This window comes from Carassius auratus, chromosome 45 (assembly GCF_003368295.1).
Source record: "Carassius auratus strain Wakin chromosome 45, ASM336829v1, whole genome shotgun sequence".
NCBI lineage: Eukaryota > Metazoa > Chordata > Actinopteri > Cypriniformes > Cyprinidae > Carassius > Carassius auratus.
Window position 1 is genome coordinate 8,783,698 of NC_039287.1, and position 26,815 is coordinate 8,810,512.

At 37.3% G+C, this 26,815-nt stretch overlaps 1 protein-coding gene across 2 annotated transcripts; it reads right to left on the bottom strand.

Annotated features, from left to right (window-relative positions):
* Positions 1 to 1,924: 1,924 nt before the first annotated feature.
* LOC113063143 (proline-rich membrane anchor 1-like) lies at positions 1,925 to 23,665 on the bottom strand. 2 transcript variants are annotated; one of them, XM_026233341.1, is made up of 4 exons: positions 23,111 to 23,665; positions 21,849 to 21,999; positions 9,950 to 10,082; positions 1,925 to 2,916 (listed from the first exon to the last, which is right to left on the bottom strand). In XM_026233341.1, the coding sequence occupies exons 1-4, from the start codon at positions 23,192 to 23,194 to the stop codon at positions 2,814 to 2,816; spliced, it is 471 nt and encodes a 156-aa protein (XP_026089126.1). In that variant the 5' UTR covers positions 23,195 to 23,665; the 3' UTR covers positions 1,925 to 2,813. The 2 variants fall into 2 exon arrangements, with proteins under 2 accessions (XP_026089126.1, XP_026089125.1); XM_026233340.1 differs by having other exon boundaries at positions 22,930 to 23,665.
* Between the last annotated feature and the right edge of the window lie 3,150 nt (positions 23,666 to 26,815).

A 26,815-nucleotide genomic window follows, 5' to 3' on the forward strand; every position in this document is an offset into this window, starting at 1 on the left:
GATGAATCACTTGATACATCTTTAAAGCGTCCACTAACCCACATGAAATCACAGTATTATCAACTTTAAAAATAGCTTTAAACCATCTTAGTAAAAGCTTGTAACATCCTAGTTTTGAAGAGTTGCCAAAAAAGGTCAAGAAGAGACTTGTTGTGAAACTAGAATGATTTGCAAACATTCTAAAGAGCTGGACCACAAATGATGGCGTGATAATCAAATCCAGTTACACAAGTGTACGGTTTTCTATTAACCATAAGAAAATGACTGATTAATGTAAAGTCAATATATTTCCCAATGCATTACGTTTTCAACTTATATTTCAACTTCAAAATGTAATTTTATGTAACCATTTTATTTCTTTTCCAGCTTGTAATATCTCTTCTATATACTTTGAGGAAAATTATGGACCACTCTGATGAACAAATCCTGACTAATTGTGAATTGTTTCAGTTGTAATTATCAGTTGAACAGGGTTGTGCAGTTACTGAAAGGTAAACGGATACAGGACATCCATCGGATTGTGTATGTTCCATCTACTTTAAATGCAATACCAAAAGCCAAACTAGTTAGAGGTGCATCATATGTTAGGACCGTATCTGTTATAAGACAACATTAGTCAATTTTTAATCAGTATTTGTCCATATTGGATATTTATTTTATAGATAATAGATATTTAATTGTGGATACTTGCTTTGAAATGTCTTGTCTAGAGCTAACTTAAATACATTACGGCAAAGATTTTACACTTTAAGAGTTATTTCCTAAAGAGTGTCTTCTATAGCCATTATTTTTCAAATCTCAAATACCCAATCAATTGTTCATCTGAAAATAAAGAGTTATCCATATTTCATACTGTACACTATGTTGTCTATGCATCCAAACATACATTTACAAAAACTAAGAATTTTAGTTTGTAGTGCCTTTTATTTTTGGACAAAACAGTACAGATTTTAGTATCAGACATAGCATGAAATTATTCATTAATCAATCCCTAAAACTAATCCATCATACATGTTGTTGTTGTTTCCATGTATTTATAATTGAATATCTTTCACATGAAGGCTACACCATCAGACAAATTTGTATATCATGTATAGAACCGTCAGACTACAATCTGTTAACTATTAGCGATGCTAATGCTAGCCTTGTTTTTTGTATTCTAAATATGCACCTCAAGAACTCAATCCTTTCCAATTGCATAGTAACACAAATTGCAAAAAAAAAAAAATTCTGGATGTTTAAAACCTTTTAACTGTCACCCCCATTTTTGAACATAGACGTGGAAGTATACTATTCACACTTAAATTGTTATAAATCATAAACACTTTTGAATACAGACCAAAGGTTGGTCTCTTTTTAAAGAAGACAATCTGCAGATTATTGCAGAAGTGAAATCATTTAAAAAAATGAAAGCATAAAAAAGTTATAGAAGTTAAAATTTACTGTAAATACGTTTATTATTTTATTTTTATTATATTTTATATAAAATAAATATTTAATAAAATATGTTTTAATCCAAAATTGCTATAAAATTAAAGCCATATGTCTAAATAAGTTGTGTTCCAAATTTGAAGTTGATATGAAAAAAATGTAGGTTCATATGCAATTTTGTTTAGGCGTTATACAACAAAAAGCCACCGGGGGCCATTGAAACTCCATTGAATTTTTTGGATGCATTTGTTTGTCACAAATGTATAAATTTTTCTCTCAATATTATGACTATGACAAAATAACCACCAAATATGGAATCTTGAGACTCAGACCTTTCCAACGATATGTATTTTGTCAAGATTATGAAAAGTTTTGATTCTAAAAGACCGTAATATATTTGGAATATGACCCCTCCCACTAAGGGGGAGGACCACGCTAAAAGATTTTAAAGTACGATTTCCATGGTAACGCAGTGTTCGATTTCAAAATGGTTTTCATAAGATGAATTTGGAGTATATAAGCTTTCAAATGATATATAATTTAAGATGATTACTAAAATATGTGATAGGGAAAAAGGAAGCGGAATTGATTTTTTGTAACAAAGGTCAGAACTCCAGTTATGATGTATATGTTTTGAGGTGCACTCTTTTTATAAATTTATCTTTTACTGTTCCTTCATAATTTTTAACAACAAAACGTGGTCAAATATCTATTTAGGAGTCTTAGACCTTTCCAACGATATATAGTTTGTCATGATTAGATTAGGATATAATTGTAATATATTGAAGTAATTTTAGGCGTCCCGTATACGGGACGGTGACATTTATCAGGTTAAGGAAACCATTTCTTATTCTCCCTTGTATATTTGGTACACAAAATCCAGGACCACCCAATCCCATTTGGAATTTTGGCCAATTTCAGTCAATTATCCATCAAACACTCACACAATCTACATGAGATACAAGAACCCTTAACGCTTAATGAGGAACACTGCAAAAACAGAGTTAAAGACAAGAGAAGACAGGAATTTTAAAACATCATTGCATTCAACAGAAAGTGCATGCTTTTATTTTGTTGATGTTGTATATATTCCTCAAAGGGGCTCTGGGGGGCCGCCAGGTTGAGTCTCATGATATTCGTGCAGCTGCCAGCATTGGTAAGAGTTTCCGTGTCTCCTCGAAACTTGCTTATACTTGTACCTGTACACATCACTCAATACATATTCACCTTAGTCTTTTCTTTAAACATCATTTTATGTCCCAAGAAGAGCAGCCATGAGGTTTACCATTCCTAAATTCATAATATGCCTTGCGTCCATCTCATAAACCCCAACAGAGATGGTGGTGCTGTAGAGTACAGAATGTTCAGCTGTAGCATGGCCACTATACTCCAGTGTTATTGGTTTCCACTACCTGCTGTTTACAGTGTGAGCTCATGGCATACTCCCCTCGGCTTGTGCCATTCTCTTCTTTTCGAAGGGGTTTCCTGGAAAAGAAAACAAAAAGATTAAGCTTAAAACGACAATTTTTGCTCATATTGAGGATGCTATTGATCGGGTTTTAGAGGCTTGAGCTTTGTGCAACAAAATACAATGTCCCAAAAGCAAACAGAAAAGCTAGGAAAGGAAAACCCAAATAGTACTCATGGTAGGTTAAATTTAAATCACAATGTTTTCTGTGTGCTGTATTTGCTCTATTTTACAGTCAGTGTTTCAGGAAGCCGGAGCGCACACTTTTAGACGCTGCTTGAGACACTAACAAAGTCTAGTTGACGAACAGCAGCACAGGTCATCAAAGTGAGTTATTCTGGAGTTTAAATTACTTCCCGCAAGCCATAATGGCTGCTGGACTTAAAAAGCAGTTGTATGCGCCCTAGCCTGTCCGTTCTTTATTACGATTTTAAATATGCAACCTGCCTGCAGCCAATTGCCTTCATAACTGCATTACAATCCGTAGCTGGCCAAACAGTGGAGCACGCACATCCAATCTGTTGATATTTTGTTAAATCATGTCAGGCACATATTGACTTAATGGTAGAGAGGGCCTGAGGCAACAGCTTGTTATGTAGAGAGATGGATTCTGAGGATTCACATTTTATAAGATGCCAAAATTAATATCATTAAAGGTTTGAATCAGTTGGGGCATATTTAATGCTTCAGATTTTGCAAAGTAAGGCTGCACAAAAAGCTGCCTCATGAAAGCAGCTATCTACAATGTTCAATAAGCGAATGGAGTAGCCTGATGCCAAAAACCATGTCACTGCTAAAACAACGCATTCATACAATAGGGATAATCCGAAAGGCTTGTGTATGTAAAAATGAATCTCCATAGTGAAATTTATATTCATAAATATATTAAGACACCCTTAATACATCTTAGAGGCTAAGTGTTGAAGTATGCCCCTGTAGAAACCATTTGCCTGCTTCTTTCTGTAGTAAATCCGATTTAAGTAAAATGCACTGAGACTGTTACCATCAAAAAGACACTTAAGTTGACTGTACACCTCATAAAATTTACAAACTAGAGAAATTTCTATAAAACTGATGACTAGAGAATTACTCAACAGCACAACAATATAATATAAAACTACAATATATACACTACCATTAAAAAATATGGGTGACCCCATGTTATGGGGACCCCAAATAGTTTGAACAGTAGTTACAACAATGTAACAAAATACTAAGTATACAAAATACTCAAATGTACACAATTGACTACAGACATTTACTGCAGCTGAAATCATACATTATTCAAAGACCCTTTTATTTATTTGAGTGTTTTTAAACAAACACAATATCCACAAGGAACAACTTTATTAGTACTTAAAATGAACTTAAAATAAGCACTCAAACCTGCAAATACAGGTGCTGGTCATAATATTAGAATATCAATGGTCGTCTTTTGGACAACTGTTAAGTCAGCTGTCTTCCCCATGATTGTGTAGCCTACAGAACTAGACTGAGAGACCATTTAAAGGCCTTTGCAGGTGTTTTGAGTTAATTAGCTGATCAGAGTGTTGCACCAGGTGTCTTCAATATTGAACCTTTTCACAATATTCACATTTTCTGAGATACTGAATTTGGGATTTTCCTTAGTTGTCATTTATTGATAAACATCAAAATTAAAAGAAATAAACATTTGAAATATATCAGTTTGTGTGTAATGAATGAATGTAATATACAAGTTTCACTTTTTGAATGGAATTAGTGAAATAAATTAACTTTTTGATGATATTATAATTATATGACCATTCTAATTATATGACTATGTGACTCACAATTTTTATTCGCCACCATTATAAAAAAAAAAAAGATATTTTATCTATCTTTATAATTATCTATCTGCTTTGTATCAAATGTTGAAATTATTCAACTCAGAGTTCTCTGGGTTTCAAGGCTTAGAACTGTGTGTGATAATAATAAATGTGATTTTGATTAAAATACACCATAAAAAGTGTTTGGTCATTGAGTTTGAACAATAATGAACAATAACAGTAAATACCAAAACAAGAGATTACACATCACATTAGGTTAGGTCAGGATAAATAAAAATTGTCATGAGAAAGAAAACAACCTGACCTTTACAGAGCCCATCTTCAGTGTCTGCAGATCTCTGGGGTCTGTCTAGAGGATAAGTCTAATTTCATAAACAGGGCTTGAGCTCATTAAAATTGACCCGTTTCTTCCAGAGAAATACACACGAGTTAGCAACTTGTTGAATCAAGGCTGCTTTTGCAGACAGGATAAGATAAAGACCATTTGTTTCAGCTGACCCCTTAAATGTCATCTGTGTTTGGAGCTTTGCTACAGTTGTCATTTAAATGTTGTAAAAATGTCATGTTTTTGAACTTCAATATATATAAAAGAATTCTGAAAAAAATAAATAATAATAATAATATATATATACAATATTCGCAATATTACTTTATATGTACCGTAATTTTAATCAAATAAATGCAGCTTTGCTGAGCAAAAGGAACTTATACAAAACAAAACAAATCTTGCCAATCTCTAACTTTTTAATGGCAATATATAACTTTCATAGTATGGGGAAAGAAAAACAGTCGAGACATTCAGCAAGATTCATTCAGCAGTCGAGATTTTCATCTTTGTGTGCATTATCCCTCTAAATTATCATTACTTTTTCTGCTGTTTGATTAGACAGAATATTATTATCATCATGGCCTTTGTTTCCTCCTCTTCAGCTTCTAAAAAAGGCCTAATATTTCAAACCTTGAGCAACAAATAAAGTGATCCCTTCAACTGAAGTCAACTATAAGTCCTTGTCGAGATTGATTAAATGTTCAGAGGTAGCTAGCGCTCATCTGCTGTGATAAACACACAGTCTCTGTCTCTTGGGCAGGACTGATGAGACCATCCCATAGCTCTGCAGGGGCCATCTGTCACAAGATGCCCCAGGCTGCAGGGCTTTCCTATAAAGACATCCTCTCGCTTTGCATGATTTACACATGGGAAAAACTCTGCCTCATCTGAGTTTGGAGGGGTGGAGTGAGGAAGGAGGAGGATAGCAAGAATAAAAATGTGTAGAAAACAAAGTCTTGCTATCCTCCTTCCTTTCAAAAATAAACACTCGTGGAGAAATAAAATATAGTCACATAATCCTTAGGTTGACATCACAATGACAAGAACATAATTAGCTTAAGTAAATACAAAGATTATAAAAGTATGTTGTAAATAAAAGAAGAGCTGTAGAGCTGCTGCACGGGGTCACTTAAGGACTGCCCTTCATTTATTTGACACGCTTGAATGCTGGAGACAAATGAAGAACAATTCTCCATAATGAATAGTCAGATTCTTTAGGCGGAGAAGGCTCTTTGGATTGATCACATTATCCATGTCTTCTCAATTCACGTACACAATGTCTGGAAGTCCAATGCATAAAACTACCGTTTATGCTTTTTCAGCTAAACAGTAATTTTCCACTGAGAGCTTGTTTCTGTCCCCCCTCCAACCTGCTAAAGGCTCATGGACTCCAGCAGTCGTGCAGATGTTGCTAGAGTAGTGTTACTCTACTGCATTGTGTGCAGATGCCCTGACAGTCGCCCAATTTCTCTGTGGACCACTCAGCTTATGTAACGTGCCAGGACGGGAAGCCAAAAGCTCCTTTATCTTTTCCCTGAATCAGCACTGAGGCTGCTCACAAACACACTCTCTCTCTCACTCACTCAGTTTCTGTCTCTTTACCACCATTTTTCACTGATGGACAATAGCACCTGAGATGTCCTTGTGGCCATTCCCCAGATATTTCAAACACTGTTTGTTTTCCTGGGTATTACAGTATGTGACCTCTCCTCTGAGGTCGAAACACAAATCCTGTGGGAAAATGTGGGCCAAAAAAATGTCTCTCGGACTAAAATAAATGCTGATCTGGAAGGATACTTTCTGAAGCATAGCTGATGTTAGAAAAACAAGTGATTTGTAAAAGCTATTCTCTTCCTGTGAAGATGCCTAAAAACTGCAGTGACAAAGATTTAAAAAATGAATGATTCTGCTTATCCTATCTGATTTTGAATATGTTAAAGTTTTGGTTTTAGAGACATGCTATAACGGGGTAAAACTATGAAATTATTTATGTATAAAAGAGTTGAGTGCACCTTTAAAATTCAAAGCTCTTTGGAATCTACATAAACACTCTACATGTATACAAACTGTACACTCATATGACACTTGTAGTTCTTGTTCGGTGAACACCAGGTTGGATGCTCAGTGGTTCAGTTTGTCCTTTCTCATTGAAATAAAGGCCAGGAATATCACCTAAAACAGCCATATCCTCACTTCCAAATGTGGGCCTGGGCCCTTAATAATACATGGCATGTAGTACACACATGGCAGGGAGCTACACAAAACATTACAGGTAGAGGTAAATATTTTATAACCTGGCTCTTTGAAATAGGCACCAGAATGTCTTTACTTCCTCTGAAAATAAACAGAGTGGGCTTAGATTGTTTCCACAGGACTGTAGGTTCAGTGGATGGTTCAAAGGTAAATGATGCTGTATAACTTTTTTGCAGCATAATGTCATGTGCAATCTTAATAAACAAAACAGAATATTTAACAATTTTTTTCCCCCAAGATGTCATTTATCATAATAATCAACTGTTTTATCACAATAGAAAAAACTGTGACGAAGAGTGCTTATCAAGGATCAACTAAATGCTGGGTTTTCAAAAGTATGTGAAATATTTAAAGTTCGCAGCATAGAATATTTAAAATACATCCAAGAGTTTTACACACTGGTCTGTTATTGTGGCGACATTTCCACTCCTCAAAACGTGACGATGAATGAACCGAACTGTGATTGGATGTTGGACATCCAGGTCAAACGGCCTCATGGGCGGGCCTTGGACAATGAAAGCTGCCATGAAATCCAGACATTCAGTGTGAAGGTCTGGCTATGTGAGAATACTTCCTTGTTGGCTTCACGAGAGAGAGCGGGAGGTTGCCACTTGGACATGACATGCTCATCTTTCCAGGCACGTCTGCGTCGCATCGAGATAAAAACATTTCTACTTTTCAGAATGCTGCAAGCGCACCGCTGGTCATGTGGCAAGAACCAACCAATCAGTTTCATCCTTTCCCATAACAACATCATTTTGAAAATATATTTTACAGATAATTACAACGCTATTGTTATTAACGTTAACATCTCAGAGACAATTTAGCATTTTTAGTCTCAGTGTCTCATAGAGCACTTTTAACACAAGCCTAATTTGAATTAGTATTTCAAATTTTAGATGTGTTGACTGTAACTATGCATGACAGCATTTAAAGTGATCGTTCTCATTGAATTGCTGGTTCTTGTGTTGCTTTTTTCATACTATGAAACAATGAGGACCAGCAACTAAAGGTGAACTATCCCTTTACAGTGCTGCATGTTCAGCAGAGCTAAGGGGGGAAAAAGATGAACTAAAGCTATGTTGCTCATCTTACCCTGAGAGTCTTTGTTATCATAATTACACTACTGCTCAATGACCGGGATGCTTTATCATTTGTTTACAGTGGTCAAAAATCACAAAGCACAGCATCTCTCTCCACTAGGATCCATTCTTCACAATATGCACTGAGCAAGTTTTCAACAAAACTGCTTTAGCTTTCCTCTTCAGTGCCTCCAATTCCATCAAACTCATTACAGTAAGTAAGCCACACCAGGCTTCAGCATGCAGATGCCATAAAACACTGATTGGGGTAATAATCTGAGTCTTCACTAGGACACTTTAGCAACTGTTTGAAGAAGCACCATTTGCAGTGCATCGGTCATTGGGCAAAGCTAAATGATATGTTCGCATGCATATAAAGGAAGGCATTAAACATGTCTCTCTCTTCATTAATAATTAGTGGGGAAATAGCTGCCAGCTGGGTTTTCCTTTGGGAGTCAGCTTCCTTATACAAAGTTCTCAGGCAAAAAAGAGGCAATATGTGAGAAATGAATTCACTAAGTGAAATTATTTCAAAACAGAGCTCATAACAAGTCCTTGTCTAATAGCTAAGATTTCACAAAATGTTATCAAAAATGTTTGAGTTAACACTATAGCTCACAAGTTAAAACAACATTATAAGCTACTACAGAAAATTATATAGTGATGCATGTATTAAAGGTCAATGTTTGTTCCTTAAATAAAAAAAAGCTGAGTGACTTCGACCTGAAAGCTGAGAGCTTTTATGATTACCTAGAATAGAAATAAAAATTAATATGATGCAGCACAGTGCACAATAGCAATACATCTGCTAAATTTAAGTGATCTTCTGCTAAATGAATTTTTGTAGTTTAGCCCTGGATGTATCAAAGATAGTTTGGGAGCCTCTTTTCTTTGTTGCTGGACTGTCTGAGGCCATTTCCCTGTCTGCAGCTGATTTGACAGGCCTCTCAGTTGTTCTCTTGACAGCATGTCACTGGTACCAAACCAAAAGAGCAGCTTAAGGCTGACACACCACGCAATGTGTACGCCTTCTACTGCACCATCAGTGCAAAACACATTCCTTTTCCTAACCATAAATCAGAGTCATTGTCTTTCCTAACGTAGGAAGGTGACAGCTTCATGTCATTTCAACTAAGATAACAACATTCACAATTCATGTTTCAGACAAGAAGTGGAGATATCATCTTTTTGCCTTGTTATCTTGTTAAATTAAGATAGCTTGAAGCTGACACAGACAAAACGCTAATGGAATTTGCTCTGTTTACATTCATTTACTCAACCTTATGTCGCTCCAAACCTGCATGATTTCTTTTCTTTTCTGGAACATAAAATATGATTTAGATTTTTTTTTTTTCTCTAGTAAGAAAGAAATTAATTACAATAACAGGCAATGACCAAAACATACCTGTTGGCCAAAACACTGTGCATTCAGTATTAAATGCCCAATATTATATAAAATGTTTACATTACACAATTCTCAAATTCTACTACTGTCTATATTTGCTTTTATTTACAAATATTTTAAAGATTTGGTTCTGAAAATGAAGATAAGTAAAACTATTGAGGCTTACAGTCTTACCTCTTGATGGCCTTGTAGCAGATGATGGCAGTCAGGAGAAGGAAGACCACAGATGCACAGCTTACTGTCCCCAGTACTAAGATTTCCATCTCTCTCCTCCATGGCGTTATGGGGGATACAGTGGAGGGAGCCACTGGAAGAGAAACAAAGTATTAAAAAGAATGCAGAGCACAGAAAAATTAATATGCAGAACAGGGATGTGCAAAACTACATCAGCTAGTGGGTCTTGAGGAAGCCCTGAAACTGCTAGAAGAACAACAGAATGCAGGGTTCTCATTTTATTTTACACTTGACATTAGGGGTGGGAATCTCCAGGTATTTTAAACAATGCAACTTGAACTTGTACAAAAAAGTTGTGCAGACCCTTCAGCAATTGGAGCATTTGAAAGTAAATTACTGTTAAAAATACAGTAAAATAAATAAAAGAGTCTTACATCAGATTTAAATGCGGGTGTGGATGATAACGTTCCATGATGTTCCGCCATCCTTATTTTACTAACTTACTGCATACTGAAGGTGACCCAGCTGACTTCACCAGAAAAAAAGAAATGTAAAAGGGTCATATGATACTGCTAAAAAGAACATTATTTGGTATATTTGGTGTAATGAAATGTGTTTATGCGGATTAAGGTAAAAAAAAAAAAAAACATTATTTTCCACATACTGTACATTATTGTTTCTCCTCTATGCCCCGCATTCTGAAATGCGTTGATTTTTGCAAAGTTCATTGGTCTGAAAAGCGAGGTGAGCTGTGATTGGCCAGTTATCCAGTGTATTGTGTTTGGGGGAATACCTCAAGCGTGTGACGGAAATGTTACACACCTTAACATATTGTGATCCCCTGCCCAGCCAGAGCGAAGAGACATAAACATTAAAACCCATTATAAACATGATTTCTAGTCATGTCCTCTTTTGGAAGGCCAAACAAAGTAGTTTTGCCCTCTAAACAAAACAGCGCCACATACCACGGCCTTGAGTGAGCTGCGGCCTAGAGCTGGCTTGAGTAACCAGAGGTGGGCCGGCTTGAAAACGGCATGGGCGGCGGATTCTACAGAGGAGCTTGCGGCAACCACATGTGAGGACCCCGGACTGGACTCCGCTTCATCCACTGTGAAAGCCGATCCGGCGATCCACAATGCAAAGTTGATATCCTCAGCAACTAGCACGGATCAGCTCCAGGCATGATGAAGCGGATATCGTTCTCTTTTGGAAGATCAAACCAAGTAGTTTCGCTTTCACATCCAAACACACAGCGTCTATACGACACGGCGGTAACAACAATACTACAACGTGAATAAAAGGTACACTTTCTTTCTTTATGTGAACATCTGGGTGGCGTTATGCAAATCTTCCCACATAGTGAGGTAGAGAAATGGGGGCATGATAGAACGAGCTGTTTTAGGGGTGTGTGGACTAGTCTTAACTTTAGATTTGAGACTTTATTCTTTGCAAGTTTACAGATCTTCATGCACCAAGAGCTTGTAACACTCCAAACAGAAAGGAAAATTTTTATCATATGACCCCTTTAACACCACCATCTAGTGGATTATAAAGAAATTGATTAAATTATTCTACCAAATAGTATAATAAAAGATAGATACTTGGCGTCCATGTATCGATTACAGTATTGCCACAGAAAATATTGCGACACTATGCTTCATTGATTTTTCCACCACCCCTACTTGACATGCCATCTAAAAAAAAACACACACACAAAAAAACACTATTCTCAAGGCACACACATAAAAAAAATCAACACAAAACACTAAGTTGGCCTAAGACACTTGTGTACATAGTCCAACATTTATGAAGTATTTCTGGAGCTCTTGTTATAAAAACAATGCTTTGATGTCTTTACTGTACTACCGAGCATGTTATAGCATGAAGTCAGTTAGAAAAGACAGCTTCAGTAGTTAATTAGTCAATTTTTGGAAAAGTAGTCAACCATCCCACCTGTCCCTAATGTAGAGATTAGAGAACTGTACTTTTACCATTATCACTCTCATAATGGTCTCTCACACCAATGCAGTCTGATTGCCCAATCATAAGGCTGCAGCATTCTGCTCTACTCCATCTATCATTCCATATCCGAGAGGTGCTTTATTTGGACCATTACACAGCAATCTCATCCAGAAACATATTAGTGCTTCAGGCTACTCTACCTTTCCCACCACTTTAAAGTTTGGATGAATTTTCTCTGGTTGGGAACTGATAGTGGCACCCTGCTTTAGGGAGCAGTTTTAATGGTACTTAAAAAAATGCACAGGAGAAGATAAATTAACAAGTTCATTGCCCTCGTGAGCACATGGGGCTACTGCCTCTTCTCCCTCAGAATCAGAATAAGAAAAAGCTTTTTCGCCAAGTGTGTTTACACACAGAAGGAATATGTCGGTTTCAGGAGCTTCCAGTACAGACATACATATATAAAATATAGAGAGAAACAAAATATCAATAGACAGGATTGTGAATGTGCACATGTGCTCAGTGCTCTGTAGCGCCGGCTAGAGGTCAATAGTTCAAAGAGGAAGTGTGCTGAGTTTGAGGGATCCAGAGTGATTTAACCAGCCCCTTTCCTCACTCTGGAGGTGTAAAGTTCTTAGAAATTTGGCAGGGGGCATCAATAATCTTCTCAGCAGTCCTGACTGCCCATTGTAGTCTCCTGATGTCTGATTTGGTAGCTGAGCCAAACCAAACAGTTATAGATGAACACAGGCTATGTGAGCAGCTCCTGTGGCAGGTTGAATTTCCACAGCTTCCGATGGAAATACAGCCACTGCTGAGCCTTTTTTACAATAGAGTCAATCTAAATGTCCTACTTCAGGTACTGTGAGATGGTGGTGCCTAAGGTGCAGTGGTGCAGTGGGGTTTCTCCTGAAGTCCACAATCATCTCCACTGTTTTAAAAAATGTTGAGCTCCAGGTTGTTAAGACTGCACCAGACAGCCAGCTGCTCAAACTCTTGTCCGTAAGCAGACTCCTCACTGTCCTGGATGAGGCTGATGATTGTAGTGTTGTCCACGAGCTTAAAAGAGGGGTCTTTAGAGGTGCAGTCATTTGTTTACAGGGAGAAGAGCAGTTGGGAGACAATGAAAACCTGAGGGGCACCAGTGCTGATAGGGAGGGTCCTGGATGTGAGTTTCCCCAACCTCACTAGTTGCTGCCTGTTTGTTATGAAGCTGATAATCTACTGACAGCTGGAGGTGGGGTTTTTTAGAGGTAGCAATCTACCTCAGCTTATGCTCTAAACTGTAGGAAGCTCTTTTACTTTCCTATAGAGTTAGTTAACAAAAGAGCCCAAACTTAAATTCAATTACTTTTTATTTTTCAACATAATACTAAACTTAAATAAAAATGTATACAAAAATGTAATTACACATAATGCAGGTTTTCAATTAACATAGAAATTATACAAATAATATCTGTTGTTGACTGTTAATTTACAAAGTGGCTCTCATAACTTGTTTCGTAATAGATTTTTTTTAAACATTAAATAACTAAGACATCACTAACAGGTAAAGTAAAATGTAATCTTTATATAGTGTTATATTTCGCAAAATGCTCTTTTCTTTTGTCTAGCTGTAGTCACTGATGCCTTGCCTGAGGTAAATGAAATGAAATGCTACGTGATTTTATTGCCGTATTACTGCGGTTGAAACACTGCTTGAGTGATTACATAGGCAAGAGATGTTCATTCATGTTTATTTAGCCTTAAATCTAGAAAAGAGGAAGGGATGATCGTGCATACTCAAGCTGCCGTTTTTAAACTGAGGCGTATATATGCGATCTGTCACTCCACATCAAAGAGTGCGAAAACAGCATTATTGTTTGAGTTTCCTGATTAAAACTGACAATTTGAAAAGATGAGACTTTGTTTCTTATCAAAAGTAGCAATATATAAAACTGAAAGTTTCAAATGAAGTTCCTCTCATGCAGTGGTTAAAATAATGCTGTAGTTGTTCGGTACACCTGCGTACTGAACCGAAACACCCGTACCGAACATCTCCGATACGAAAACGTGTACATACCCATAATTCTTACCCATTGCATTAAAATCAGCTGATAATCAAAGGTTCTCTGAATCAAACACTAAAATTAATGTACTGTAGTACATGTTCTCAAAATGTGCTTCATAGTTAAGGAAGTTAGTGAAAACGCGGGTCAGTTTTGAGAAAGGTTAACCACTCTTACCAGCTGAGCACTGGCTTCAGCACAAGAATCAGCACTACTTCAATGAAAAAGAGCACTGGTACACAGAAGATATATTACAAACACTCTCGCTCTTTGTTATTTCTCATTATTCTCACAAACTTCCCATTAATTAAAGGGATTGAGGTATTAGCCAGGTGCTTCAGAGTATAAATCACTGAATAATTGTCCCTTGGGTCAAGACCAATGCATCAGCAACTTCATATGGGCTTTTCTCTTGCTGTTTATCATTCTGATCGATGCACCCAAGCCTCACTATTTAGAACAGATGGAAGAAATGCAAACACCTAATTGCTGAAATAATTCAACAGAGCAGAAAGTAACTCTTGTATTGATTACAAAGTCAGATTCTTAATGAAATATGACACACCCAGAAATCAAAATACATTATAGAGAAGGCAGAAAACATCAAGTGAATGGGTCTAGATGAGTGCGAAGATGACCTCAGTGACCTTATTTAGATTTCAAAGTAGACTTGTTCATTTGTAAAAACATCTACAAGAGCATGTACAATGGTTGATTACACATCTTTTATACTTGCATTTAGACACTACACAGCAGTGACACATTTTCCAGCAGTGATTTTATTTCAACACAAAATCTGTCTGCTTGTATAGGGTTCTCAGTGTCTTCTGCACAATCACTCTGTCTGATAACTTAAAGTAAAGAGTGAAATGACTAATATTCGTTAATGAGTGTACAGTCAGACAAAAGGTCTATCCTCAGAAGACTCCTTAGTCTCAGATGGCCCAACACATGCTATGTGTTTACAGAGAAACGATGGCTGCCCCAAAGAGATGACTTTGCAAAGACTGTCTAGCTTGAGCGAACTCAATAATTGGACCCTTGTGCAACTGTTGGGAAAAGTATGCAAGGGAAAAAGGGACACTTTTTAATAGGAAGCGTTTACACTCTTAAAAGGATAGTTCATCCGACCATGAAAATCCTTGCATAATATACTCATCCATGTCTTGATACAAAAGAAGTCTCTGTAAATTTGTGTTCATACAATGAAAGTCAATCAGTCCATTATATGGACAAAAACAGAAACACTGTTCCAAATATCTGCTTTTGCATTCTGCAGAAGATATTAAGTCATAAAGGACTGGAACAACACAAGGATGAGTTAAAATTTTATTTTTAGTTAACTATTTCTTTATCACTTATACTTAAGTAAAAACTAAATGAAATCACTGGACATAATATGCATCAGCTCATTTAAAGTAGGTGCCAAAAAAGGCTTGTAATATGTAACATTAGTTCAATGTAACTTGTACACTGTGAACCGCAGTGTCTACTGTTTATGATAAAGGCGCAGCAGACAGAAATCAGAGGTTCGATCTCATGATGGCCTATTGGATTAGGCTATTTTTGTACCTGCTCTCCTGTTTAATGGAGTTACATGGCTCTGGATTGCCTGGTCAAAACTGATTTTTAAATAAGGTGACTGACAGACTGCCAGATATTAAAAAACAAAACAGAATAACTCCATCTTGAGTCAAGCTCTGCACATTTTTTGGGAGACTACCATAGGAGGAGCAAAGTAAGAGACTTTTAAGTAGTTTATGAGAACTCAAAACGTATTCCTACCACTTACTTAGAGTATGGAGTATGGATATACATTTTTTATTCTCACTCTCTCCTCACTTGCAAGACTATCTGCTGATTTTCTCATACTTAAATGTTGAGATATTACACAAGCAAGAAGTGGGCTGCAACAGGCTTTAATTTCACAGATATTTAGATGCCGTTAGACATAATGAGACCTTCATTCTGAAGACCTGGAATTAACTTAAAGCCTTAACTCTATACCCCACTTTAACCCTTTGACGCCTGAGCCACAGACCTTGCGTTTGATCGCAAGCACAGGTAGGGAGGGCCTCGGCTCTCCTTCTACAATGGGAAAGTCTGCAGGCAGAGGGAGGGAGCAATCGTGGGCCTCCATCCCTGTGGGTGGCTCATCCACACTCATGACAAAGTGCATCCTAGCAAAGGTCAGTGCAGAGCCTGCAGGCAACTGCTGCTTCCCCCATCCTACCTAGTTAGTCATACTCAAACAGGAAAAACCTCACTCCATCATCCAATGCTGATGAGTGGTGAAATGAAAAAAATAAAAAGAGTACAAAGATGATTCAAAAGCTGTGGGGGTGTGGAAAGCTAGATGAGACAGTGAGGGTGATCGATGAAGGCGACTCTCCAAAGTCTTTGGCACACATCCTAAAGCCCTCTTTAATTAAAGCTAAGAGCATGGTGCAGGGCCAGACCTGCAAGCATGTCCTGTCCATTTGGTTGAGGGGATGTGGTGGAGACAAACCGTGACTCCTGACATTTGCCAGTGGCATTGGGCTGGATGCGTAAGAGGATGATCACAAGCTAGAAAGAAACTTACGTGACTTCAGTAACGTCTTCTTTTCATGTAACTACACATGTACATACTATGCTTTTATCAACAATTTCTTTGATTTTATTTGTATTTTCAAAACATTAAAAACTGATTTCTCAGCAACTTTACAATGTAGTGTGTTGGGTCATCATAATGATCACTGTTAATTTTTGAGTTAAATATTATGACATAATTTTCTTGCTAAATGTTCCAGGCAGCTAATGCTACAGCACTGAAATCTAATCCCGCCCAGATAGGAATGTCTGTGAACATTTTTCTTAACAATTCTCCTCATTTATTTTGACCTTTGGGGAATACCGAAAGCAAATTTTCTTGTTGTGCAGGCTGGTGCGCTTTCAATATGGATTTAGACCTTTTGCCAAGTTTCTGAGTGAAATAACATTTGGCATCCCATCCAACATAAAAAGCCAATTAAATCAGTAAGGAGAGCCGGTCCTGTAAACTGCTTAGAATGGCCACTGTGGTAGTAGGTCACAATTCTCACCAAGATTAATTCCTTTCCTTAATTACATACAAATGTTATAAATAAATGTAATGCTTACATTCAAATCATTCATTCATGAATCAGACATTCTATGTTAATCATTTTAACGTATCAGTACTTCGTGATTAGGGCTCCAACATGCTTCTAGTTCTCTTTTACAATGTTTAGGTTTAGGCATAATTATTTTCTACAATTTGAAGTCGCAATGAAATGGAATTAGCTATAGATCTTAAATTCCATTAGAAATGGCCAATCGAAAAAGAAAATCAAATGGCCAGGGACTTCTATCCATCGGTTGTTGTTAGATTTTGGCTGTTGCACTCAAAAATGGAGGCAGCTCAGAATTTAAGCTTGTAATTGATTGCAAGAAAGAGGTGGAGCTTAAGCAATATCCAGTACACATCATCAAAGAAGTCTGTCGTTTCACAGGAAGATTGAGTTATGACATCTTCATCTTGATAAATAATTACAAGGTCAAAAAATAAATAATAAAAAAACTATGCATAGATGAATCGTTGACATGCATTCAAAAATGTTCAATTCAGTGTTTATAATAATTTAAAAAGTCTGGATATGAGTTTATAAAGTACTCCAGACCAGAAATACAACCAATCTTCAAACATATGGTATCCTGAAGTAGGCCTATTCACAAAGGTGGCAAAGCATCTCAGCAAAGACATGACACAATGTCCAAAATACATAACATTAAATCTTAATTCTAATCAGGGCAGCAATTTGTTTTATCTCCAGAGATATGAGCCCATCCCAGGTAACATTGTTTATACTGTAGCAACAGTTTTAAAAGCCTAGTATTTTACTCCTACCTGGCACTTTACCAGCTATCTTTATACTGTAGATGTTACCTTACTCTTTGAAGAGTCCACACCTACTGTATATTGTAAAGTGTACTGTATCAAAAAGGTGATGAAATACCTAGTTATGATTAATATATAACATTCTCAAATAGCCTTCTCAAGTACAGAAACAGGCACACTACAAATAAAACATTTAAACTAAATACAAAGTGCTGCATCATGAGAATCGTGATCAGCCTCTCTAGTATGTAATTAACCTAAACTGGAAAGTATTAATTAGCAATGCATAAAAAAGCTTTATGGCCTCCTCTCCAGTCTGAGACTATTTGAGGGTCTTTAACTTATTTGCAGCTTAGTGTACCATCGTGTGCACAGAGCAACCCCATGGCTTTCCGCCAGTGATTGTCAATCTGCTAATGCTTCTTGATTACCAATGTCCTCTCAAATAAGACAAACTGGAACATAGGGGAATCAATCCATGCAACATTAGCAGATAGGCTCGACAACACATTAGACCGAGGGGAAGGTGAATGTTAGAGTGTGTGAGCAGAGGTGAATGGCTCCTGATTCAACAGATTCTCTACTTTATGCCAGGTGAATTTCTCAATTTCACAGTTAGCGAAAATGTCAGTGGGTGTTACACCCCTCATCCTTCTGTGCTATGGCCCAGTCATCAGATAGTGGATAAGATCTTGTATTAGTATTAGGGTAAGGTAGCTTTAAATTTCCTGTAATGTTTGGAAATATATTTGAACAACAATAAAATGAAACATCTGATATGTAAAATTTAAAACAAAAAGTGTGAAATCAGACAGGTTCATCAACCTTCTTCAACCCACACTTAGATACTCTAAAATGTATAAAGTAAGTGGCTTTATTTGAAAGTAAATTTGTCAAAATTAAAGTTACTTTGTGAACTAAGAGAGCAGAAACAAAAAATGAAGATTGGTAAAAGTGTATACACACCTCACCTGTAATTTTTATTGATTTACTGAGATATAAAAAACAAAAACAAGGCACTATAATTGTTCATAGTGAGTGAACATGTTAGCTTTGCATGGTCAGTCACTATTATCTAAGTGTATCGATCTTTAACTGTGGGATCCTCGATCATACACCTATTCTCATTATTTGTTATATAATGTAGCACTTCATAGAAGTAGAGCCACTGACTGCCTTCTCACTGTGCAGGACAATTTTACACTTCTGACACAGCAATTTTCCCTATAGCAAGCTACCCTACTGTACTTGCACACAAGAGGGAAAATGTTTTGCAATTGGTCACAGTGTATCTCACAGTGTATCTCACAGTGCCTGGTATCTCAGAAATGAGCTGTCACCTGGCATGGGTTCACCTGATGGAAAGATATGGAAAGATAAATTTGTTTCACTTTATTTGTGTTTTGTGTCACAATGAGTTTTTGACTTGGCTACACTTAATTACTTTCTAAAATGCTAAAATGCTTAATTAATGTTGACATGCTTTGAATTAGCATAAACAGGCAAATGCACTTGCAAGACAAAACAGCCCCTCTGGACAGGGAGACATTAGCTTTGCTTTTTCTCTTCTCTGTCAGGAGGAGGAGTCAAGCCGACAGGCCCAGAGGGAGAATGCTTGACAAGAGGAGAGAAGTACTTTGCTATTTCAAAGCTCTCCATGAGGCAGCAACTTTCTGCCTAGATTAAGGAATAACATCACGTTCAACGAAACAACTAGTTCAGTAAAGTAAATGTAATTGTTTATGGGTAATGTAGCTTTATTAGTAATCTTTAATCTGAAGATATATACTACATATATGATTAAAGGATCTAAAAATACAGAAAAAAAAACAAAATGCTGATTATTTTCAGCAAATAACTGCTAAATGGCATTATATAATTTATATTTTATATTTAATTTATATTAATGTTTTAAAGATTAGTATTATTTGATGGCAGAGGTACAGTAACATACAAATAGAGGAATTCCCTCTTTCCTTTTTGTGACCACTACTGCTACTGCAAACAACATCTTGACTGGCGCACAGGTTAGCATCATAAAAATAATATCAAATTCTTCACACCTTAAAAAGACGGGCTCTCAGGGATTTTAGGTTACTATAATTTGTCACAATGGCTGCGAGATTAGCAGAGTTTGGCATGTGTTTCACGAATTCCCTTTTTTAGGCTTAAAAGAGTATGTTCTTTTCCAAGAGCCCGGGAGCAGTTTCATCTAATCTACTTCCCCTCATCTACATCCTCAGCAGTTCTGCTAAAAATAGATTCAGACTAATCATGAGATAAAATGTGTACCCTTTGGTAATATTCTCGGTTCAATCAGTACTATGTGTCTGCTCCAATACAGTTTATTATGAAGACAATACAACAAAGAGTAATTCAGTGTGGTATTATCCATTGTAAACTATATTTGGCCTGGACAAGCTGGATAAGAGGATTTGTGATAAATGGGCTGCTTAAAAAACATCATGTTGCTTTATTGGTACCAATCTGCTCTTCTTAGTTTGTTGGAATGTCAGTTGCTACTTAAAGAATCTGTTCCTACTATTAGATTTAGGTCCTTAGCGCTTCTTATTGCAATCAGGCCCTCTGAAGCCGCCTTTCCTTTTCCACAACTAATACATTCCTCCATTTAAACCTTGTATCACTGCTACAGTAACGAAAGGTGTGGGAGTCCTCATTAAACACAACTTCCTCATGAATAATTTTAATAAGCTAATGTTAAAGCCATTTCACCCCTAAAGGCAAAGCCTGTCACCAGCCTTCAATCGGTTACTTATCAAAACTGCCTTTTACAGTTAAATCCTCAGCACTCACGCAGTTGTTAATAGCTATGCTGCAGTTTGCCCTCAAAACATTTCATGTCACTGTATGAAAACATAATATTAAAGCCTCACTGGCCGTTCATGCAAAGTATTGATTTTGTTTGCTTCATATCTGAAGATGTACCTGTAGCAAGCATGTATGCATGAGGCAGGTACTGATCCAAGGCACATACTAATGTATTTGTCATAAATTCTTACAAATGTTTTTCCCCAAGAGCTTGCCGTTGTTGTGAGAGTACATTACTCAGGCTTAAAGCAGAAGGCTAAAACTCCAGAGGCAGATTGATTTCACAACCCTTTCAATGCTGAGGCCTCATTGATCTGGCTATCCTCAGAGCCTGACAGGGACCCCTGATGACAAATCTAAAATTTCCACCTCCTGTAATGAAAGGGATTGAGCTTTGTGTCAGTTGTGAACAGCAACATAGTTTCCGTTACTCAAAACAGGAGGTGTCAGGAAATTACAATTGTTTCAGTAAGAAGGGCAATCTATTAAACTGCTTACAACTGCTACCTTCAAAACGACAGTGACAAAATCTGATTAAATGAACTCGCCTGTCTTTCTGGAAAAGAGTACAGCCACAGCCAATTCATTCATTTTGGGGGGATTGAACTCACTGCAGATTCTGACAACATGACACTGAGATAAAATCACATTTGTGAGATTTATGTCTGACACACAGAAAGGTACATGAACTCCAATCTGAGGTGGTGCAGAGAAGTGCTTTTGAGATTACAAACTGTGTTAAATTTTAAGCATTTACAGATATCAAAATTTGCCAATGTTATGAACCAATTGCTATTCATAGTTTTAACTTGGGTTCATCTGCTTGCCTGAATATAATAGGTCTTATACTGAATTTGCAATTCTAATAATCACTGTTTTAAGGTTCTGCAAATCTAGACAAAATAACATGAGCAAAAAAAGGTCCATTGTCAATAATGTAGCGATTTACAAAGCATGCCCAAATCTTGCAGTTTCTTCACATGTCTTTGTTCTTCTTCTTTTGAGAGGTGGTCTAAATATTCATAGCTTGAAACAGATGGAAAATTTAAAGGCCAGAGCTGCAGCTCTATGGATATTCCACCCTCCTGGTCTGTGTGCTAGTCATGTGACTGAAAACTATGAATTAGGTACTGCAGAGACATTAGAGGGTAGCACTACTCACCAGTTGGAGCCAGGAGCCTCGGGGGTGGTGGAGGAGGGGGTGGAGGGGGTAACGGTGGGTAGGCCCTACACTGGCATGGCAACTGGCAGCTCCCTTCGAGCGGTGCCACTGTGGTCCGGGAGCATGATTTCTGCAGCTCTCCTCTCGCAAACTGTGGTGAAAAACAGAGCACAACTTAGATGAGTGTTTTTGTAACTTCAATCATCATGTCACATGTAGCACAGCAAAAACATTTTGAAAAACCATTTTGCAATAGTAAAATGCGATTTTTCAAAATAGTCATTAAAATTTACAATGAAGAGAATATCATATCAGCACAAGCACTCTCTTGTTTTTTCTGTACGCATGCTGGCGAATGGGAGCTCCCTCCCACTAAAGTGGAGAATGAAGGGTGTGTGGAGGCTGAGGTCTCTCAAAAAGAGCACCCACCCACACTGCAGAGCCTTGGACCCCCAGAAGAGTGGGAGTAACAGGGGGTGATCCTTGACACTGCCTCCCCCTAATAGGCCATCCAGGAAACACTTCTACTAGTCTTATGAACACTGTTGCCACAGGGGACAGTACTAAAGGACCAAAAGCTATGTCTCCAGACCTGAACACAGTACAATATCTATGACTTTAACTGGTACTGAAAGGAGGGGATGCTCTTTGAATAAAATGTAGTGCATACTAGTGCTCTAGAGTAGAAGCAAATACTACTACTGTAGTAATAATGGATGTGTGAGGTCAAAATATTACACACAAATATCCAAGAATATTTAGCTTTCAACTATTAAGTATATTAAAGTGAAATATCCTAAACTCTGAATCTAAACATACTGATTAAACTCTCGTAGGTTAATGACTTATATAATGAAATAATTATAAATACAATTTATGGTTTAATAGTTGTCAATTGTATCTGACAATGTATAGGTATAAAAACGCACAAGCAGATATCTAAATAACTATTTAATCAATCTCAGCGCAGTAGAAAATCTCATAGTGTCCGTTATGCACGTGCGCATCCGCGACGCTCAGTTACTGAACCGGACTCACGTACGAATTATTATAAACGACTGAACTGCTTAGTCCAACTTACCTGAAATAATGGAAGAAACAGTGAGAGAAAACAGTGACTTAACAAAAACGACAAAAAACCCAAACTAAGCGGCAATAAATTTCGGATAAACATTCCTCTTCTGTCTCTTCACAGTCCACCTGGCGAGGACGCGATTCTGGGGCGCATAAAAGTCATTTATTATCCGCTTCTCAAGGCTTACCAACGATGTTTTCCTCGTGTTTGAGCAGATATGGTTTCTTCTGAAACATTCTCGTCCAATTAAAGCAACAATAATTTGTGACATGGAAGGGTTTGAATCGACATGGGAAGGATGCTAGCGCTGTTTCTGAGGAAAGTTGTTGATCCTCCGCGCGCTGCCGTGGCGCGTGCCGTATCCACCACACAATAGTTGCAAGGCAAAGTTCTCTTCGCGCGCGTTTCTATGTGAGTCGAGCGCTGAATCGGGATTCATTTCTTTCCAGGCATGATGAGATGATGTCAGTTTACGACACAGAAGTTACTGACACTCAAAACGCCACGGACTCGGTCCCACAACGGTAGACTGGGGATTGGGGGATTCACCTCTTCATTATTTGTACAGCACCACGTGAAGTGAAGGTTTCCAATGAGAGACGCGCACAAAGATAACGCACCATTATTAATATGCTAGCCATTTAGATGAGCGACGTAGTCACACGTTTTCTATTGCTTCCAGACTGAGATAAAGCGATGTATTCAACGAGGACTCTTGGGGTTACGTTTGGTTAGGTCACGGCGCCAGACAGTGAACATTTACTCGGAGCGAGTTGGATGTACTCTGCAGAGTAGACAGACACAGCGCACACAAGCAGTGAGGGAGAGAGCCGAGGACGAGGGGGGACGTTTGCCATCCACAGCTTTTTGTTTAGGTGGCAGAATTTTAATTTTATCCTGCGTGGTAAAAAAGGACGTGTGGCTGTATTGCGATCCAAATGAGATTTGATTAACACCAGGAAAAAAATAACAATAATTAAGAGACTTCAATAAATGATACAAATGCATAATTAGTCTAATTCTGAAACAGGACATAAAAACCAAAATAAAGAAATTGTAACTGGCGGTAAAAGTGATAAAGTACTGGAGCAAAATGCAGTAAAGTCTAGAACAGGAAGTGCAGGTGCCAGTCTATAAACACTTCCAGTACAGTTAGGTTTGTCTCTGAATGTTGATTGTTGATTGATGGAACAAACGTGGGTATAATGTAATTATTATATGACAAAAATAATGCACTAGTGCTAAAACTAAGTTTAGTCCAGTTTAAAGCTGTGTGCTTTATATGATATTACATATTAAAAGTTTTTGTGTTTGAAGCATTCGTTCATGGAGGCAACACAACATAGTATTTAATCACTTCTGTTGTTTATTTTTATATGTGCATTTTCAGCTACGCATGTATATTTTCTGCTAATTTAAAACTACAGAAATAAGACTGTCGCTTATTGGTTGTATACTAAGATATCAGTCACTTAGTTGGCACGACATCAAAAAATAAAACAAATAATAAAATCCTATGTGTCTATCTCTTGTAGACTTTTTTCATCATGAAAAATGAAATGTGCATCAACCCTGCATAAAATCCATATGCCTACTAAGGATTTAAACAGAAAAGGAAAGGCATCGTGAATGTACATTTTTATTTTATATATATAGATAAATTATCAGAGATACCTTTTTGTAAACTGAAATAAGATTTAAGTTTAATTCCTTCTCCCACCACTTCCTCTACCAAACTGCAGTGTGTGTGGTAACAGCTTACACTTTTGCACTAATAACCCCTCCTTCTTCAGATTTAATTAGACTTAGAAGCCCTCTGATGTGATCATCCTAAATGAGGTTGCCCCACTAAATCACCAAAGCAATAAATTCTACCCAGAATAAATTGAATCTTAATTTATAGGTCTTGTTTTATGGACTGAGTCAGAGTCTGCCAGCACCTCAGACACCATGTCTCCAGTGTGTTGCTTCTGTTTAATTGCAGCGATCATTCAATGTCCCTTAAATATGAACCAGCGGATATTTTGATTTATTCACTTGCTAAACACCACCAGGATTATTTAGTGCAGTTTAAACACACTTTTATCTAGCAATCTGAAAGTAATTACAGTAATTTAAAATATTATTTAGTCAGTACTGTATAATAAAACCCACCGCCCTGTGTTTACTTCTCATAAAAGATCAGAAAACCATTACAAATCTATTAGAGATGCAGGCACCATACATGCGTTCACCTGAGTTCTGAACAAATGTAGTCAAAAGGAATCGATGTGAGTGCTTGGTTTTAGTGATAGGCTCTAGTCCAAGTTAATGCCATTTCATTAGCTGAGACATGGCATACTGCAGAGTAGATTAGAAATAGAAAGAGGGATCTCCGATCAGGGAGGGCTGAATTCAGACAATAGCTTATCCTACAGCTTGATGCCAGGAAGTCCTGCTTGGTCTGCATCAGTCCTCTCCCCTGCATGCTGACCAACCCTAAAGGGTCCTGTAATCTTGTTAAAAAGGAGATTGATGGCTCTGTGTACATTAAGGTAGATCTGCACGATTGTTCATCCAATTGAGTCCAGGCTATTAGGCTCGTGTTCAATCAAGATGAGCTCATGCTGCTTCTTTTCCTTCCTCTCTGTCTTTTCGATTTGTGTTCCTTATCTCGTAAACTTGAATTCTTCATGTATTATTCCTCACCTAAAGAAACCCCTAGTCTATTCTGGGCTTTTTTCTGCTGAAGATTGAACTGTGAATCCAATTTGAATCAAACTGGCTGCAGTAGGTATTCTATTTGGAAGATTCAATAAGGATTGAAGGAACTTTGCACCTTAACAACCCCATAGTTCTGTTTCCAGTTGGCGCCAGCTTCATGGCAATAAAGTAGTTTTGCAGACCACCTGAATGCTTACAGTAGACAGTATGTCAATACACTCTAAAAACTGCTGGGTTGAAAACAACCCAAGTTGGGTTATTTTGACAACCCAGCGCTGGGTCAAAAAGGGACGAACCCAGCGCTGGGTTATTTTAACCCAACCAGTTGGGTTATCACATTTAACCCAGCCTGCTGGGTTGCCATTTTTTATGGTTTAAAATGACTATATTGCAGGGTTTCAAAAACCAGAGCGGGTGTTTTTTTACCACTGTATTTCAGAAGGAAAACTACTGTATTTAGAAAATGTTCGATATCATTTCGCATGTGCTTGATAAGGCAGCGTTTGTGAGCTCAGCACCGCTCTGCAGCCGTTACCGGAGAAACCTACCTCTCCCGCTCTTAGCGCATCCTGCTGGCAGAAAATAAACTCGCAGAGTGCAGCCATGTGGGGAAACAATGCATTTCTACGTTAAAATTAACCCAAATTGAGCTAGGCATTAAACCTACAAATGTTGTTCATTTTAAATATCACTTTTACACACAAATAATAATTACCAAAAGGAAAATATTTATTAAAAACAAGAGAAAAGTCAAAAAGTAACATGTTAGAAGAAATGCAGAAAAGAATGGCATTAACAGCTACAGAGTTCATAAACAAAGCATTGAACATTTGATGAATATAACTGAATTAGGTTTTTTTCCAACTATTCTGGCATGACAGTACACAAATAAATCACAACATTAACTTTGATATTATAACATTTAACAGACGCGTGTGTGTGTGTGTGTGTGTGTGTGAAAGAATGTGAGCAGGTGTATGAATGACAGAGTGTAAACTCTTCTACTAAACAACACAGAAAAAGCATTTAACTTTTTTTTTTTTTTTTTACAAATTATACACTTACAGTTTGTTTCATAGTCCATGAATACAGATCATGCATCACGGTCAATTTTCATGATCTCTTTAGCATAACTGATGTAGTCATGAAGAAACCCCATCAGCACAGCATCTGACATCTTCTACATCAT

Coding starts and splice junctions, on each gene's coding strand:
- LOC113063143 (XM_026233340.1), bottom strand. CDS start 23,022: ATGTTTATCCGAAATTTATTGCCGCTTAGTTTGGGTTTTTTGTCGTTT. Junction 22,000..22,929: donor TGTTTCTTCCATTATTTCAG/GTAAGTTGGACT, acceptor TTTTCACCACAG/TTTGCGAGAGGAGAGCTGCA. Junction 10,083..21,848: donor GAGGCTCCTGGCTCCAACTG/GTGAGTAGTGCT, acceptor TTTCTCTTCCAG/TGGCTCCCTCCACTGTATCC.